At 40.9% G+C, this 20,217-nt stretch overlaps 1 protein-coding gene across 1 annotated transcript in view; it reads right to left on the minus strand.

Annotated features, from left to right (window-relative positions):
• The window catches only part of Ccdc146 (coiled-coil domain containing 146), a 148,363-nt gene that overhangs the window by 105,884 nt on the left and 22,262 nt on the right, over positions 1 to 20,217 (minus strand). Inside the window, exon 2 of the mRNA XM_004652892.2 lies at positions 15,995 to 16,153. Within this exon, the coding sequence (XP_004652949.2) occupies positions 15,995 to 16,141 (147 nt within the window). The 5' untranslated portion in view covers positions 16,142 to 16,153. The remainder of the gene's footprint in view (positions 1 to 15,994; positions 16,154 to 20,217) is intronic.

The following is a 20,217-nucleotide window of genomic DNA, read 5'->3' on the forward strand; positions in this document are numbered from 1 at the left end:
TATCACACAAAGAATCTACCCAACTGACAGCAGTGGCCTCTCATCTACCTCTACACATATTTTAATGGAAAACGGTATTCTAGTTAAAATTATTCATTTATTGGGCTGGAGAGATGGCTAAGCGGTTAAGCGCTTGCCTGTGAAGCCTAAGGACCCTGGTTTGAGGCTCGTTTCTTCAGGACCCACATTAGCCAGATGGACAAGGGGGCACATGCATCTGGAGTTCATATGTAGTGGCTGGAGGTCCTGGCATGCCCATTCTCTCTTTATCTGCCTCTTTCTGTCTGTCACTCTCAAATAAATAAAAATAAACCAAAAAAATTTTTTTAAAGCTATTCATTTATTTACATATATTTTTATCCTTGTGTGTGTTCAAGTGTGAGTGCAGGCGCGGAGGTCCGAGGACAGCTTCTACCTCCCTGAGGCAGGGACTCTGTTGTTGGCAACTGCGTAGGCCTGAGAGCTTCTGGGGACTCTCCTGCCTCTGCCTCCCATCGTGATGGAGGCTTGCTGAGATCACAGATGCTTGTGCTGCGGTTTCCAGCTTTACACGGGTCCTGGGCATTAGAACTTAGCTTGTTCAACTTGGACAGCAAGCGCTTTATCCACTGGACTACCTCCCTTGCCCCTGAAAAGGCTATTGACGATTTTAATCCATAAACTTCTGTCTTCAGTTCCTAATCTAGTCTAGCCTTTGTAAGGCACACATTCTCTGAGAGCCACAGATTTCAAAAGTCAATTTATTTTCTCCTTTAAGATTTTTCTTTTTTTCCTAAAGAGAAAATAATACCATTAACTAATTCTATTTTTTATTTTTTTTTGTTTATTTATTTATTTATTTGAGAGTGACAGAAAGAGGCAGATAGAGAGAATGGGTGCGCCAGGGCTTCCAGCCACTGCAAAGGAACTCCAGACACGTGCGCCCCCTTGTGCATCTAGCTAAGGAGGGTCCTGGAGAATCAAGCCTCGAACCGGGGTCATTAGGCTGAATTCACAGGCAAGCTCATCTTTCCAGCCCTAATTCTATTTTTTGTTTTATGAATCAGCATCTGTTCACAATAAGTGTGTTAGAACAACAGTATCCAAGTTTCGAGTCCTCTTCCCATCCCATCAAGAGGGCCTTTGCCACTTCCTAAGGATTGAACCCAGGGCTTCACACATTCTCAGCAGGTAGTCCCCCTATTGAGCTACACGTGCAGCCTTTTTCTTTTTGACAGCTTAATTATGTTTTATTACTAAATAGTTTACTAGTTATCTTCGTCTTTTATAAGAATGTAGGGATAGGTTGCTTGTAAAGCCTGCGGAGCTCAGGTTCAATTCCTTCCACAATAAGTGATACAAGCGTGTGGTGTTTGTTTCACCATCAGGAGGCCCTGGCACTCTCCCTCCTCCCCCACAAATAAAAAGTGGTCCGTGTCTGGAGTTCCTGTGCAGAGGCACTAGGCCGTAGGGCACCCATTCTCATTCTGTTTGCATGTCAATAAAAGTAAGTGGTAGTGGTAGGAAGATTGCTGTGAGCCAGCCAATGACTAAAAAGCAAGTTCCAGGTCAGCCTGGGCTACAGTGAGACCCTACCTCTGGAAAAAACAAAACAAAACAGAAAAGTTAAGGATAACCAGGCTTAGTGGCTCATGCAAATAATGCCAGGAGGCTGAGACAGGATGGTCACACTGTTAGAAACAAGTCTGACTTAAAAAGTGAGACTATTAACCCAGCATGCCAAAATGTAAAGATATAAGGTGCTCAGCCTCAAACAGTCACTAATGATCTGTTCAACTCAAGGCCAGAGTCTCGTTTTTTTAAAAATTTATTTGGAAAAAGAGAGAGAATGAACAGGCACACCAGGGCCTTCAACTGTTGCTTGTGAACTCCAGATGCACGTGACCCATTGTGCACATTGTGACATTGCTCCTTTGTGTCACTGGGCCTTTTTTTTTTTTTTTAAAAAATTTTTATTTATTTATTTCAGAGCGATAGACACAGAGAGAAAGACAGATAGAGGGAGAGAGAGAGAGAATGGGCGCGCCAGGGCTTCCAGCCTCTGCAAACGAACTCCAGACGCGTGCGCCCCCTTGTGCATCTGGCTAACGTGGGACCTGGGGAACCGAGCCTCGAACCGGGGTCCTTAGGCTTCACAGGCAAGCGCTTAACCGCTAAGCCATCTCTCCAGCCCATCACCATGCCTTCTTTTTCTTTTGAGACAGTCTCCATAAATTGGCCTGGGTGGCCTTCAACTTAATCACTTTGTCTCTGCCTCCCTAACAGATTATAGTCTTGTACCATCACACTCAGCTATTTTTTTTTACTGTTTAATCAAGTTGCAGTAATGGATAAAACAATCAATGAAAATAGAAATAAAAACTAAAACTTTGAGAGTTGTAATTAAAAATGAACACATATACATGCACATGCACACAAGAGGCCCCCATTTCCTCAATAAAGGATGAAACGAGATGGACAACAGGGAAAAGAGGAAAAACATGCAGATAAATGAGGACAGCATTTTCCTCTTTCCCAGCTCTGGGCCTGGTGTGCTATAGATGTTCAGGAAAGAGTTTCCGAATGAGTAATGGAAGATAATTCCTAGGTTAGGAAGGAGGGGAATTGTCACTTCTTCCCTGTCCTCAATTTTCAGTGCTCTTTCACCCCCTGCTTCTCCTAATCAGTTTGTTCAGATGGCTTTTCTGACAGCATGGCAGTTACTGAGCCAAACCAGAGTTCATGGTCATCTAGAAGGGGCCAAGGGTCCTGAGCTGCGCTGCAGGCTCAGTTTTATAGATTGGATTTAAGGGGGCTAACCTGTTTTGCAGAGAGGAACTCAGCCTGCATTTTTGTAGTTCTAATGTATACAATCTTTGGAAATGGATATGCGCCAAGAGGATACCTAAATATTTAAATAGATTCCTGATCCACTCCAAGATCTCCCATGATGGAAATCATTTAAAATTTCCCATCCACTGTCAGAGCAAAAGCAATAGCAACAAAACAAAATGTGCCCGTGCGAATATTCTGAGACATGTCTGTATTGTTTGATAATCTGTCAGTCTCTTTGAAGTGTAACAGCCAAATAAAATCCTACATTAGCCTTGTAAGGCTGCGTGGATGTCTGATGAAAATGTAAAAACATGCCACCAATATTACGACTGACAGAAAGATTTAAAAAAGAACTTTAGTAGATTAAAAAAAAAAAAACATACCCTCTGAGCACAGCTATTAATGAGGTGTGAAAAGAAAAATGAATGAAAAAATGCATAACAGAACCTTGCATCTTTATATTTTCACTTTATAGTGTTTAGTTTAAGATTCAATGTGTAAAATCCTAAAATAGTAGTGTTTAAATGTGTGAATGTCACGTGAACAATGTCAAGCGCAAAGTGTGCCAAGTTAAGAGCTGGAAGATGAAGGCTCCTTCTGGCTCTGCCCAGTTTGTAACCCAGGGCAAGCTGCAGTCTCTCAGAAGCAGGAGGATGCAAATAATGATACCTTCACTTTCCTGTTCCTTATAGAATCACTATGATAATTAAATTACATATTCAAAGTACTTTGACTATAAGCTCCTTATGGATAAGAGTATTTTCCTGTTTATAATCAGTTGACTAGTTTAAGTAGAAAACAAATATAAAGAGTTGTAATCCCTTCAGAAATATTTTCAATTTCATTAGGGATCATATTAAACTCCTCAGTAAACTTATAGCAGGGAAACCAGAAAATAAATGAAGCATTATCAGTAACAGAAAAGCATCAACATTTTCAAAAATCAATTTTTAATTTTTTTCAAGCCAAACGGTATCCAGCTTTACTAAAGACACTTTTCATAAACAATCATGGTACTTCAGGCAGGGCATGGCAGACACTCCGCAACAGTATACAAGGACTTTCAAACTCCCTTCTTGTAGAGACTAGCAAAATCAGAAAGCCACTATAACATCCAGTCCAGTCTTCATGCGATGCTCAAAACAGGGAAGTTTAGAGTGAGGTTGACATCTCATACTGAGCATGCTGTTTCATAACTTTTCACAAGCCAACCCTGACTTTCAGGAAATGAAGTGAAATGGAAGAATTGTTAATCTGAAAAAATCCACAATCTTTTAGGAAGGAAACCGCAGCTCTTGCCAGGAAAGCCATCTTCTCAATGATGTCACTGTAAGGTCCCGATCATCTGACGCCTGGGCAGAACCAGCGTGAAGGGGTCAGCTCCCAACAGGCCTCTGGTTTTAAGGGAGTTGAGTCTATGCTGAAGGTGGAGCGGAGCACATAAACATGGACTTGGGGTTTCCTCATGCCACAGGGCATTTGTGCCAAGGTTGGCTACTGTGTCAACACCAGGGATTCCCTCCTCCTAGGAGCCAAGGGGAATCTTTCCAAACTAGCAGGGAAAGGGGTTTTCCCATCCCTCCAGCTTGGGAGACCGTCTTTTAGTGACGCTTGTTCTCACCCCACCCAAAACAATGAAGTGTTCTGTGTGCTAACAACATAGCTTAAAACAAATCTGCATTTTTATAAAACTTGATAAAAATAGTATTTCAAACTGTATAGGCACCAGACCTAAACAGTTATAAAAAATGCACACACTGCCCTTGGCATCTCCAGCACCTCCCGCTTTCTGTGCCTGGTCTGATTTGGCATCTCCATTTTCTCAGGGTTATTCCCCTCCTTGCCAGCATCCACTTTTCCCTTTTTCCCTTCGGGTACCTTCTCTCCCTTCTTTGCCGGGGTCTTTCTAGGCTTGGGCTCTGGCTTTGGAGGAGGATTAGCAGACAACTTTGCAGATGGTCCTTCACCTTGGCTTGATCTCCTGTAACGCCCCTTCAGCCTTTCTTTTTTTTTGGGGGGGGGTGGATGTAGGTACTGAATGTGGGAACGCGGTGGCGTGTGGTTTGGATCAGTCATGGGGTCGTCCTTGCTGCTCTCTCTTATTTTCCCCCACTCTAGTCCAGGCTGACCTGGAATTCATTCTGTAGTCTCAGGGTGGCCTTGAACTCATGGTGATCCTCCTACCTGTGCCTTCCCAGTGCTGAGATTAAAGGCATATGCCACCATGCCCAGCTTCTTCTCAATTTTTAAAAGCCAAAAATTAACTAGAGCTAATATTAAGAGAACCAAATTATAAAAACTATCTTGAATGTGTAAATATTTTATGTATGTGGTATGTGTGCACATGCATGTGTGGAGGCCATGGGTCTATGTTGACTGTCTTCCCTTTTTAAAAAATTTTATTTTGGGCTGGAGAGATGGCTTAGCGGTTAAGCGCTCGCCTGTGAAGCCTAAGGATCCCGGTTCGAGGCTCGCTTCCCCAGGTCCCACGTTAGCCAGATGCACAAGGGGGCGCATGCGTCTGGAGTTCGTTTGCAGAGGCTGGAAGCCCTGGCATGCCTATTCTCTCTCTCTTCCTCTATCTGTCTGTCTCTCTGTGTCTGTCGCTCTCAAATAAATAAATAAAAAAAATTAAAAAAATATTTAAAAAAATTTATTTTTATTTGAGAGAGGAAGAGGTGGAGAGAGAGAAAGAGAGGGAGGGAGGAAGAGAATTGGCATGCTAGGGCTTCTAGCCACTGTAAATGAACTCCAGACACATGTGCCACCTTGTGCATCTGGCTTACGTGGGTACTAGAGAAACAAACCTGGGTCCTTTGGCTTGGCAGGCAAGTGCCCTAACTGCTAACCCATCTCTCTAGCCCAAGTGTCTTTCTTTATAACTCTCCACCTTATTTTTTTTTTTTTAATGTGTTTGAGAGAGAAAGAGGCAGACCCCGAGAGAGAATGAGTAGGAGCATGCCAGGGCCTCCTGCCACTGCAAAGGAACTCAGACCCATGTACCACTTTATGAATCTGTCATTACATGGGTACTGCGAAACGAAACCCTGGGCCATCAGGCTTTGCAAGTAAGCATCTTTAACTGCCGACCCATCCCTCCAGCCCTGCCTTGTTTATTGAGACATGGTTTCTTGCTGAACGAGAGCTCACCAGTTTAGCTAATCTAACTGAGCAGCTTGCCCAAAGGATCTGCCTGTCTCTGCCTCCCAAATGCTGGGATTACATGCACATGGTGCCATGCCTGGCATTTATGTGGGTTTTGTGGATCTAAACCCAGGTCTCACACTTGTATAGCAAGTGCTTTTCTGACTAAGCCATCTCCCCAGCCCCTTAAAGGAATAATTTTTAAAGAACAGGACTAGATAATAAACAGCAATATCTTTTTATACATGCATAGCAGAAGCTTATGCTGTTAGAGACATAAAAGTTGGGCTGGAAAGATGGCTTAGTGGTTAAGGTACTTGCCTGTGAAGCCTAAGAACTCCTGTTCAAACCTCCAGATCCCACGTAAGCCAGATGCAGTGACACAGGTGTGCAATGTTGCACATGTGCACAAGGGGGCGCACACATCTGGAGTTTGTTTGCAGTGGCTGATGCCCCTGGGGCATCCATTCTCTCTCTCAAAAAAAATAAATAGGTTGATATTGTATATATGTAAGTACAATGATTGTAATGGGGAGGTAATATGATGGAGAATGGAATTTCAAATGGGAAAGTGTGGGGGTGGGGAGGGAGGGAATTACCATGGGATATATTTTATAATCATGGAAAATGTTAATAAAAATTTTTAAAAAAGCCATATGTACACAGTAGTACAGGCATCTGGAGTCCATTTGTGGCTGCTAGAGGCCCTGGCAGGCCCATTCTCCCTATCTGTCTTTCTTCTATCTCTGACTACTTTGAAAATAAATGAAAAATTTTTTTTAAAAATTAATAAATAAATAAAAATAAAAAACACAAAAGTAGCAAATCACATTCCTTTCAAAAGGCAGCCTGAAAACTATCAAGACCCAACTATGTCTAAACCTCTAGCCAGGGACTTCTTTTGCAAATTCAAGTCCCCACACAAGGGCTGGAGAGATGGTTTAGCAGTTAAGGCGCTTCCTGCAAAGCCAAAGGACCCAGGTTCAATTCCCCAGGACCCATGTAAGCCAGATGCACAAGGTGGCGCTTGTGTCTGGAGTTTGTTTGCAATGGCTAGAGGCCCTGGCATGCCCATTCTCTTTCTCTCTAATAAACAAACAAACAAACAAAGTCCCTACAGTAGATGGTTGTCTTAGATAAGTAGTTTCTTCTGAATTTTGTCACTTCTGGTACCATAATTTAGGTAATTTCCTAATTCAGAATTCCAAACATTAGTTAGATCCATTCCTTATCCACTCAGACACTAGGTCCAGAATTTTATGCTTTTTAATCATCTCTGCTAAATATACTCATTCCTTTTTCCATTGCTTTGTTCAGTTTCTTCCTATCTTATCTCATGGGCTGGGCAGGAATGGAGAGAGCCAAAGTCTGGGGATATTTACAAGAGAGAGAGAGCGCGCCAACTACCAAAATACAAGAGAGTCATATTTGGGAGGATCTTGAAGGTAGTTCTGAGAATGTTTACTTGATGTACCTCGGAGTCAAGATTGTGCCCAGTATGTGCATGAGCAGGTGTAGATTATTAGGTCAGGACAAAACAGAGTTACAGCAGAAGGGTGAAGTGAATCATCCACATTCCTCAGGAAATCATCCAGCCATTTTCCCCTCCCTGGCCTAACAAGGCTTCAGTTCTAGATTTACTGCCCCCTATCTCTCACTGGGTCACTTCTGCTCTTACCCTATGGCTAATGTAAAGAACAGAAATTACTGCCCCAACAAAGAAATTCCCTCCCTTCCTCACCTTCTCCAACTGAAGAGCCAATAAAGCCCACTGTCTGTAACCCCAAGCTGACAGCTCTGCTCTTGAGAGTCAGTCCTGGCAGCTCATGTTTTCCCTGAATAAAAACTTCCATCTTGTCCCAGAGTGGTCTCCGTGGTCCTTGGTCACTCCTGAACCTCACATAGATGGAGTTCAAGGATTGAGCAAATCGTGGCTACCGAGATTTCTGTTCCTGTTTGAATGCCTTTTGAAACCATCTCTTATCACTGTCACTGATCCTTCCTTTCAAATCTAATAAAACTTCCTCGGTCTGTAGTCATGCATAGGCTTTTGTTGACAAGGAAAACCTCTAAAGAATAAGAACATTTCCTATGTTTTATATCTATGAGTCTCTATGGTATTTAGCACAACCCAGCACACAAGGTGTGATCTGAATCAAGAGTCAGAGGGAGATACTAGATTTAAGCAGCCCTAACAATAATAAATATTGCTGAGCATAGTCCTGGCATAAAACGAGTGTTAAATAAATATCTATGAAGTAGGTTAAGATTTAATGTTCACTGACATTCCAAATAAGCTTCTGAAATCTCAATTCTTATCAAATGTGGCGTGCAACCAAAACTTAATTATAAATACCATGTCTGTTAAACATTTTTGTAATAAGTACAAGCCAGAGCTTCAGGTATAAGCTGGTTTAGTGAGGGTCATCTTAACCCAACTAATTATCCTCATCTATCTCCTCACCCAGATTCCATCACTTCAGAACTTTCCATTTTGTCCGCATGCTTACATGTACTTCCTGGTAACTTGGCTGCAATGTTTTCATTCCTCTCATGCCTTCCAAATGCTCCTTTTCTCTAGCCCTTGGCTAAGCATGAGCAAGACTTAACCATTGTCTTAAGACTTATTCACAGGAAAGAAAAGAAGGGAGAATCTGACTGGCGCTTGGACAAAGAGCCGAGAATGAAAAAGCTAGGCAAAATAATAGAATGTTTTGAGTTTCGCCTCATTCATTAAGACAAAACGATTTCATGGCCTCTATATCTTGGCAAAGTTCAACGTCTGACATACTGACGTGACAACAGAGGTGACCCTTTCAAGTCAGTGCCTCCTCATCCAGCCTCATGCAGAGTGAGGTATGAATTCTAACCACAAAGGCTGTCGCCAATACTAACCCTGATCATGTTTCAACATCTCACAGGATGTCCACCAGAGTGCAAATTGCTTATAACTTCTTTGGAAAACCATCTGAGGGCTTTGCAAAGGCTGAACATGAACCTCTATTGTCAAACAGTCACCTCACTGTCACATGCACGCCCAAGGTAATGAAGTCATAAGTACAAATGTATACAGGTAGTAAGGCGCCATGCAGCAGCGGTGAGAAACCAGTACCTGCCACACACAGAGCTACGGATGAAAGTCAGACACGAGCATGAGCCAAGAAGCTGCGTGACTCCCCAGAGACACTGCACAAGACAAGGGAAGTCGAGGCAGCTGTGAGCCAGAGCAGTGGTTCCCTTTGGTGGCTTTAATGACAGAAGGGTCCCATCCGAGGTCTGTGGGTCGCTAGACCTGTATCTTGATCTGACTGAGTACACAGTGGGAGAAATGATAATTTAAGAATTAAATACCTCTTGAGTTTAACAACAATACAAGAGGAGAATTAGAATTCAGAGAATGACGTATTCAGTTCTCAAAGTGCTGATTGTGAGCATACTTAATTTTTCTGAGCGTTACTTATGCTATACTTAACAAAAACATTTAAAAATAGGGAATGAAGTATGGTTAAACTTTCAGTAGGATAAGAAAAGTCTGGAGTACTGGGCTGAGTTAGGCAGTGACTGCTAGAGCACATGGATGAGCAGGTGTCCAGCATTAACTCACAGCCCAGCAACAGCAGTCACGTGGCTTACGTGCAAGCATCCTTTTGTATACTCATCCCAATCAGCAAAGAGAGTTCCAGCTCTCGTGATCTTACTGCTTAATGCCATCAAAAGTCAGTAAAGGACTCTAACTTTTCTATGTAACATCTTATGGCAGATAGCATTTAATTATTGGCCAATATGTATTGACTAAGTGATGTGGACATTTATGAATGCCACGGGAGTTGGAAGACTGGAGAAATACCTGTGAGCTAGGTGCTTAGACTGTTAGAAGAATTGAGCAAGAATCTAAAAGGTGGGCTGGAGAGATGGCTTAGTGGCTAAGGCGTTTGCCTGTAAAGCCAAAGGATCCCAGTTCAATTCTCCCTGACATACATAAACCAGATGCACAAGGGTTCCCATGCATCTGGGGTTCGTTTGCAGTGGCTGGAGGCCCTGGCGTGCCCATTCTCTCCCTCTCCCTCCCTCTCTCTCTCTCTGCCTCTCAGATAAACTAATAGATGAATAAAATATATTTTTAAAAAAGAATCTAAAAGATTAGGAATAGGTGCAAGGGTTTCACAACGTTGTCTATGCAAGAATTTCACTTTTTTGAAGTTTGAATCACACAGTCTTAAGAGGTGAGACAACTAGATATATTAGTGGGGATCCCCACTCTTTTAACATATTTTTAATACATGCCAGTTTTCTTAGGCACCTGAATTTATTACCACTAAATTCAGGAAAGCCCCCAGACCAGATGGGGGAGCAACATGAAGACTGTAAGGGTCTACAGAAATGATTCCAGGGGCCGTGAATGTCACACTGAGGGCGTTCTTTAGGCAACATCTGGCAACAGCACTGTTCCCACGCTTTGCAACTCAGTAGTACAGGCCAGCTGTGCAGCTGGCATTAATGGCATGCACACTGCCAGTGGTGTGGTTTTATTAATGTGATGCCAAACATCGGGGCTTTGGAAGCGGATTCCTGATACCTTTCTTTTCAGTTGTCATCTGAACTCTGCTGTTTTTCAGATATTGTCCTCTTTTTAGACAACTGAAAGAGGACAACCTTAGATAAAGGAAAACAAAAGCTTTAAGATCTTTAGAGAAATGATTAAAAATAGAAAAAAATACGGATGATAATTTTGGGAAAAAAATTATATATATATATATATTTGTGGTACAGGGGAAAGAATCCAGGGTCTCAAACATGCAAATCAAGTGCTTACCATTGCACCCCACCCCACCCTTTAGTGGTATTTATTATATGAAGTTATCAATCATTTGTTCTGTAAGAATTTAATAGATTAAAGGTTAATTCTTAGATAGTAAGATTTCTAATGCTAACAATGCAACAAAAGTAAGAAGATTCTTTGCCACTGTTGTTGAAATCTCTTGCATATCCACTTCATCAGAGACTTGACAATCATGAGGAGTGACTATAAGTATATAGATTGTTGCACAAATTAAACTGTTAGGTTGAAGATAAATATGTAAGATTTGTCCTAAAATCCCCTTTGATTTTGCAAAACAAGGCTTTTGTGATTCATTTTTGGCTTTAAAAACACTCGAGTACAAATTTTTACTACTAGCATAATTTTGCCAGAAATAAGGAAACTTAATTGTTACGGGTTTTCTTGATATGGATAGATCTAACCTCAGGCAAAGCGGGGTCGGGCTGTGATTAGAGATGAAACCAAAACATATGAAGCAGAAGAAATGCATTACTTACATACCCAGAGAGTCAGAAGTGTCCATGGAGGGCGCCCAAGAAGTCAGGACGTGAGCCAGGAGTTCGCCCAACATGTAGGATCAAGAATGAGAACTTGTCTGTGCTTTTATTAAGATCCAATTATACAGTTCCTTGGGCTTCTAGGGGTGTGGATTGGTTAACTTAAAGAGAACGTGAGAAGTAGAGCTCTTCTTTATAAGATTCTGGTTTGAACATTGGTTTGATCATGGTTAGCAGCTGTGGGCTATGGTGGAGTTGGGGTTAGTGGGATTTGGAACAGGTGGGCTATGTCTCAAATAATCACATGAGGAAGGGAAAGTTTAACAAGGCCAAAAGTGGCTGGGTTATAAACAACTTATGATAGAACTAAAAATATGAGTTTATGTTAATAAAACTTTGGCAGCAACCATATTAAATTTATGACACAAGAATTGCTTTAGTTTTTATTTCATTGAGACATTAAGAGTAGAGTCCTATTGCAAAGTTGCATATATGACACTTTAACAGAAATAGAGAACAGTGATCAGGTGTGAACTCATAATTTTAAATACACTGAGATATATATAGGAATAGATATAAATTTGTAAAGATACAAATATTTATGTATCTACTTTTAACTCCTGAAAGGGCCTCGCGATAATGACATACTAGTAGCAAAGACCAAATTCAGCATTAAAATCTTAATTTCTAAATATCATTCTTCACTCAAAGAAATGAAGAGTACTCCAAGAAAGGGCTGGTTGCAGGCCAGGAAGAGAAGCAAAATGAGCCTGGAACACATTTTTGTAAGTGAAGAAGTATAAAAAAATATCGTGGAGATGGACCCAAAGGGGAAATGAATGTACTTAAAGTACGAACAGTGACCAAATCTGGGATAGTTGAAAAACTGAAATGAATAGTGATAATAATTGATTATAAACCACAAGCCCCCTCAAATCCACACCGGTAAACACAAATAAGTAAAACAGAAAGAGGAGAATGTTCTTTAGTAGACCAAAATCTACTTAATGTAACCACAGAAGGAACTGGGCATGTTGGCAAGAGGAACTTAAATCCAGAGATCCAAGAGCAGCCTTGGCAACACAGTGAGACCCTATCTCAAATAGCAACAAGAACAAAATGTGCTTGTGCTGAGGACTTGATAGAGCACTTGACTACCATGCAAAAGGTCCTCGGTTTGATCCACAGTACTAAAATTCCAAAAAACAAAACAAAACATTGTTGAAGGAATTATGGAATTAGAATACCACTATTGGAGGCAGGTGTGGTAGCTCACATCTATAATCCCAGCACGTGGAAGTCTGAGTAGAAAGATCACCATGAGTTTGAAGCCCACCTGGGATACAGGCTCTTACCAGGTCATCTTGTACTAGAGCAAGACCCTGCCTAAATAAATGAAAAAATAGAAAAGAGAAAACTACAATTGTTAAACTAATCATAAGAATAATTGATTTGGGCAAGACTCATCAATAGATGCCAAACAGGTGAAAAGTTTAAGAGGAATAAGACATGCTCATAGCCTTAGGTACCTCCCAGTTAGTTTTAAACAGAAAAATGATGATAATAAACAGAACAGAAACCTAGATGTCACCACCTTGATCAAGTGCTTAAGGTTAGGGACACTAGTAAAGGGATAAGTCACATCACGAGCCTCTGATAGGAGGGAGTGGAGGGTAACAGGCAATTCCTTCTGACATTCCTGCTGAAATGTATAGCTTGAATCTAATAATGAGGAAATCAGGTGATACAAACCAAGAGAGATTCTACAAAATAACTGGTCTCTATTCAACAATGTCAATGTTATGAAAATTAAGAAAATCATAGGAGCTTTTCTAGATTGAAAGAGATGACTCCGGAGTGTAATGTATAACGTGGGTGTTCATTTTACTGTGAAAAACATTGAAACCGTTGGCAAGATCAGAATAAGGTCTGTAGGTTGCAATATTGTAGCAATGTTCATTTCCTGTTCCAATTTCGCTATGATTATGTGAAAGAATGAAGTTAGTTTGGGGAAGGAGACATTTAGTTATAAATGAGCATTGTGTTGTAGAGGAAGTCTAAGGAAGCAGGATGACAGAGCAAAAAGCGAAACACAAACGTGGCCACATGCTAACATCCGGGGAACTTGCATGGAGGACATGGGCAAGTTTTTCCTTTTTTGTACAATTCCTAAAACTTTCCTGCATGTCTAAAAATATGCAAGCTGGCGACCTAATCTCTCTTTCTCTGTCAAATACATAAATAAAAATAAAATATTTTTAAAGTCAAAAGCTATAGAAAAAAGTCAGCGTTTTAGTCACTGAGAGTCTACACACACATACACTATCATTTATGTGCTTACGTGTGTGTATACCCATTATATATGTGTGTTCACATAGATGTGGTTATGCGTGTGTGTGTGTGTGTGTGTGTGTGTGTGTGAGCCAGAGGTTGACCCTGCATGTCTTCTTGATCACTGCCCACCTTATTAATTGGGACAGGGCCTCTCCTGAATCCAGCACTTGCTGACTTGGCTAGTCATGCTAACCAGCTTGTCTTTGCCTCCGAGTTCTTGGATGTTGGTGGACCAACATGCCCACCCAGCATGCCCATAGGTGCTATGGAACTGAAATCAAGACCTCATGCTTGCACAGCAAGTGCCTTAACCACCTAAGCTCTTTCCCCAGCTCCCGTGCTCTTTTTTATCATTGTTGGGGTGCATGTGTGCAAAGGCGCGTGGAAGGCTTTGGGTGTCCCACTCCTCTGCTCTTCCACCGGGTTTCCTGAGACAGTCTTCCACTGAGCCTGAAGCTTGCTGTGCTCTTATGTATACTGGCTGTCCAGTGAGTGCAAGCCATCCCCGCCCCCCGCCCCGCCGTCTCCATTCCCCTCAGCGCGGGGGTTATGGGCTGCAAAGTCATGTCTAGCTTTTTACATGAGTGCTTGGGATTTGAACTCCGGTACTCATGCAGCAAGCAATCTCACCTGCTGAGCCATCTGCTTTGCCTCATTATCATCTTTTCAAAAATATTTTATTTTATTTTTTATTCATGAGAAAGAGAGAGAGAGAATAAAAGAGAATGGGCCTCTGCAAATGAACACCAGACACAGGTGTCATCACGTGCATCTGACTTACATGGGTTCTGGGGAATCAAACCTTGGGCCTTAGGCTTTGCAGACAAGCTCCTTAACGCAAAGCCATCTCTCCAGCCCTCATTATCATTTTTTTAAATGATACACTTTCTTCTTTTTTTTGTTTATTTTTATTTATTTATTTGAGAGAAACAGATAGAGAAAGAGGCAGATAGAAAGAGAGAGAATGGGCGTGCCAGGGCCTCCAGCCTCTGCAAATGAACTCCAGATGCATGTGCCCCCTTGTGCATCTGGCTAATGTGGGTCCTGGGAAATCGAGCCTCGAACCGGGGTCCTTAGGCTTCATAGGCAAGCGCTTAACCACTAAGCCATCTCTCCAGCCCCTCATTATCATTTTTAAAATTACTATTTTTGGCATTAGTTCTGCTTCCTGGTTTTGAATAAACATCGTTGCTTTAACAATCTTTAAGCTTATTTTTATTGAGACTATTTAATTTTTTGAATGTTTTACCCAGTTATATGTATGCATGCATGTATGTATGTATGTATGTGTGTGTGTATATATATATATATATATATATATATATATATATTTAGATAGTCTGGAATCCAAAATCCTCTAAATCCACTGTTTCTAAAGTATAGGTCTCAAGCATGAAAAATTAATAGTTGCAAATATGGTTAGATGCTATTTTTCTATAATCCCAACTCCTTACATATGGCATTTCATTTTGTTTTAAAGAATCAAAAAAGTGGGAATAAATAAATTATATTTTCTTCCTTTTTTATTTTTTGTGGACAGGATTTCTGTATTTCAGTGTACTAACCAAATGTAATTAGGGGAATGCATATTATTTCTATCACTCTATGACAAAATCTTTAATCTTGGACTGGAGAGATGGTTTAGTGGTTAAGGTGCTTGCCTGTAAAGCCTAATTAATAACCTGGGTTTGATTCCCCAGTACCCACTTAAGCCAGATACACAAGGTGGTGTATACATCTGGAATTTCTTTACAGTGGCTAGAGGCCCTGGCAAATCTACACCATCTCTCTCTCTGCATGTGTGTATCTGTGTGTGTGTATTCTTTTGCTTGCAAATAAGTAAATAAAATATTTTAAAATCTTTTATCTTCATTTGATGAGAGAAAACATATATACAATAATTAAAGAATTTTTAAAATGTTCATATAGGGGCTGGAGAGATAGCTCAGCAGTTAAGGCCCTTGCCTGCAAAGCCTAACAAACAGTTCAGTTCCCCAGTACCCACATAAAGTCAGGTGCACAAAGTGGCACATGTATCTGAAGTTTGTTTGCATTAGCTAAAAGCCATGGTGCTCACTCACTCTCTCTCTGGAAATAAAAAGATAAAATTATAAAATTTCATGTAGTACCCTATAAAATGTACTAAATAGACAGTACTTATACAAATACTTTTTATGCTTCAAAGGCATTAGAAGCACACTACTGTATAAGTTCAGAAACATGCAGTATGTTATTTGAAGGAAAACAGGTCCATATCATCAAATTATCCTTATTACCTACAGGATATATATATATATTAGAATTTTAGTCATATCCTTGGCTTATTGAGATTTTGAATAGATGGTGCTTCAGGCCTCACAGTAGTGATATATAAGGAGAGACTTACCTCATTTAGACAAATGAAAGCTGGTGTTTCAGATAAAACAACAAACCTCTCATCTTGGATGTGAATTGTGGGCATGGTAGCAGGAGGGATGTCTGTTTTCTCCTCATCTTCCTCTTCTTTTTCTGTGTCCGTGTTACTGTCTTCCATTTTTACACAGTTCTAAAATAAGATCATTCCACATTCAGCTATTTAGGGGTACATCACTTCCTTATAAGGAAAACTCAACTGGGATAAGTTATTTGTCAATAGAGCTGTGACTCGAGAAAGTCAGCTGTGATCTTAGTATACAAGGCTGCTGTACTGTAAAAATATTCCCTCTGTCTCTATCTCTTGGTACTGGGGATAGAACCCAGGGCCTTCAGCATGTTGGTCAAGTGTTGTGCCACTGATCTGTTTCTCCAGCCCAGATGACCTCTATTGCTACATTCAAATCCATAATTCTATTTTTTTGTTAGGTTTTCAAGGTAGGGTCTCACTCGAGCTCAGGCTGACCTGGAATTCACTATGTAGTCTCAGGGTGGCCTTGAACTCACAGCAATCCTCCTATCTCTGCTTCCTGAGTGCTGGGATTAAAGGCATGTGCCACCATGCCTGGCTTCATAATTCTATTTTTTTTTCATTTATCTTTTATTTGTTTGAGAGTTACAGAGAGAGAAAGAGGCAGATAGCTAGAGAATGGGCATTCTGGGACCTCTAGCAACTGCAAACGAACTCCAGATGTATGTGCCACCTTGTGCATCTGGCTTACGTGGGTCCTGGGGAATCAAGCCTCAAACCAGGGTCCTTAGGTTTCACAGGCAAGTGCTTAATTGCTAAGCCATCTCTCCAGCCCCATAATTCTAATTTTTAAAAGTAGGCTATTGATACCTTAAATTAAAAAAAAATAAAATATATGACTGTAATATAAGCTCCAAGAGGATAGAAACTTAATTTCTGGGTATAGCAGGCACCAAATTATCATTTATTCAATGAATAATAAATATATGAACCCCTAAAATCTAACACAAAATAGATTCCAATGACTTTGGAAATGAATGGCCAGGCTGATATTTGGGCATGAGGGGTGTGAGGCTGGACAGGCCCCCAGAAGAGCAGAGGAGAGAACCAGGCAGCATCCCTGGACACCGATGGCAGGGTCGAGGTGCGGCATCTGGTCTCAGGAAACACGCTCTGCTTTCCATTTCCTGCAAGGAACCCAATGCTGCAATAGGAGCGGAGTCCATGTCAGACTACACATCTATGAAACAAGCGGGCAGGACCCTGCCAGCTCTCTCATTTAGTTGATCACACTTGCCTCTGTGGCATGTGGTTTGTCCACATTTAAAACTGTACCTTAGTTGACTGTTTTCCATATTATTTCCCTCGCTAGCCCCCTTACAACAGAAACTGTATGCATCTTCAACACCTAGCAAATAACACACATAACAGAATGCGTGTGAAAGATATTTGCCAATGAAACAACTTCTGTTACTCCAACAAGTAATATTACAATTGCAAGTCACTTGTTGGATTTTTCAGAAGAGAAATGCTAATGCTAAACCAGTGAAATTATAATTTATTTAGCTTATTAGAAAGTCAGTTTGTCTGAAACAAAAGCCTCAGCGAAGCAAAGCTGGAGCTCTTCTGGGATTGCTGCGACCAGTCGCTATCCCTGCTGGGAAGAGCTTGCTTCTCCAAATCATACTGGTGCAAAACAGAATGTGAGTGTTTTCTTAATTAAAAAGTAACAGCAATTTTGCTATGAAAAGCTACCAAAACATGGCTACAGAGATGGCTCAGTGGTTGTGGTGTTTGATTCAGGTGTCCCCTATAAACTTATGTGTTCTGAATGCTAGGTCCACAGCTGATGGCAGTTTGGGAATTGGAGCCTCCTGGAGATGAGTATTGTTGGGTGCGGGCTTGTGGGTGTCACAGCCAGTTTCCACCTCAGTGTTTGCCACACTCTCCTGCTGCTGTTGTCTACCTGATGTTGGCCAGTAGGTGATGTCCACCCTCCACTCATGCCATCGTTTCCCCCTGCCATCATGGAGCTTCCCCTGGAGTCTTTAAGCTAAAATAAGCACGTTCCTCCCAAATTGCTGTTGGTTGAGTGTTTTCTGCCAGCAATGTGACGCTAACTTCAATAGTTGTTAAAGGCACCTGCAAGTAAAATATGACTGCTCTGGTTCACTTCCCAAGTACCCATGTAAAGCCAGATGCACAAAGCAACACTTGCATTTGAAGTTCATTTGCAGGGGCAAGAGGCCCTGTTATTGTCTCTCTTTCTCGTTCTCTCTCACTCCTCACATGGCAAATAAATAAAATTAAATGTATATATATATAACTACTGAAATATAAAATGTTCCCTTTAAAATGACCTTATTTTTTGGCTGGAGGGATGGCTTAGTGGTTAAGGCACTTTCCTGGACAGCCAAAGTACCCAGGTTCAATTCCCCAGATGCACAAGATGGTGCAAGCATCTGGAGTTCGTTTGCAGTGGCTGGAGTCCCTGGCATACCCAATCTTTCTCTCTCTCTCTCTCTCTTTCTCTTTCTCTGCATGTGTGTGTGTCTGTTTCTGTCTGTCTACCTCTCTATTAAATAAATAAAAATAAAAATTGTCTTCATTACTTATGAAGCATAATAAAGGTAATAGTAACACAGAAGAACAAAATAGCCATAAACAACATAAACAAATTGCAAGAAAGTGTTTGATGTCATGATTTTATCGAATGTCATCCTAATGGGGTATTTTGACAGATCATTGGCAGGACACAGATGTGGTGACTTTAAGAGACCAGATGCTTTCAAGCTGGAAAGCAAGACCAGCCTGTCATCTTGTGCCTCCATGACTCCCTCCACCCGTCCAGTGCCCCCTTAGCTCCTGGCACATGGGCTGGGTGACAGGGTGTGGGACTTTCCCTCCCCATGAAAACATACAACAGGAACACCTCATTTTGTTCTGTGGAACTAACACCTGTCTCCCTGTGTGTCTTTGGGACACCATTGTAAGGCACTGCCTATCTGGCTGTGGTGCTGTGGCTCCTTACCCCTGTAGCTTGATCACTCCACTGATGAATTTTTTGAAGATAGAAAGTCAATTCATCTGGGGCCCCTCTCAGAGCAGCTTGCTCTCACTCTGTAAAATCTGTCAATCCTAAGATTTTTCTGACCTATTTTTTTCCTATGAATTCATTTATTAGGTCATCATAAATTACAATTTTTGCAACTTCACTTTTAATTGACAGTGAGTCAGTGCTCTTGGGAAATACAAAACCACAAAAATATATTTAATTTTGGGAAGACTCTTCCTACAGAAGCATCTATTTTTTTAAACTTAAGAGTATTTACAGGCCACTGATAACATTTAAATACATTTTTTAGAAATCATTTCAAAATGTAACATCTATTCCAGCTCAGACTGGGCCAGAGTGAGACCCTACCTCAGAAAACCAAAAAGAAAAGTAACATCTACAGCTGATGAGCTTCCTCGCACAATCTTTCTAAAGAGATTTAACTCTACACAACTCAATTTTGTGTATGAGTTTTTGTACAAATTTAATTTAATGTTTCTTATGACATTGTTGTGCCATGTGGAGGTTTTTTGCCACAAATCTAAAAATGGCTTGATGGTTAATATCTATACCAAAACACTGCTTATGCAACCAATCTGAAGTTCAATTACAAATCATAAGAAAAGTTTTAAAATGTGCTTCCTTGTTAGTTCTTGGCTTAGTAAACACCTCAAATGAAAAAATACTCTGTTCCATCAAATGCAATGATCTTTAAACTTAATTTCTACTCATAAGCCCATAGAGATTTCATTTGCAATGTTGTAGTAGTTTGCAAAACTGGAGATGGAAACATGAAGAATTCTAATAACTCCAATATGCTTTATTATACTCTCCATGGGTTTGCTATCATTTTGTAATAACTTGCTAAAATGTTTTCAAACTTAAAAAAAAAATGGGACTGGACGGATGGCTTCATGGTTAACGCACTTACCTGCAAAGCCAAAGGACCCAGATTCAATTCCCCAGGACCCACGTTAGCCATATGCACAAGGGGGCGCATGTGTCTGGAGTTTGTTTGCAGTGGCTGGAGGCCCTGGTGTGCCCATTCTCTCTGTCTCTCTCTCTCTCTCTCTGCCTCTTTCTCTCTCTGTCTGTCACTTTCAAATAAATAAATAAAAATAATTTTTTTTAAGTTTAAAAAAATAGAACAGTCTTGGCTGTAGAGATGGTT

Source organism: Jaculus jaculus, chromosome 16 (assembly GCF_020740685.1).
Source record: "Jaculus jaculus isolate mJacJac1 chromosome 16, mJacJac1.mat.Y.cur, whole genome shotgun sequence".
In the NCBI taxonomy this organism is placed as follows: domain Eukaryota; kingdom Metazoa; phylum Chordata; class Mammalia; order Rodentia; family Dipodidae; genus Jaculus; species Jaculus jaculus.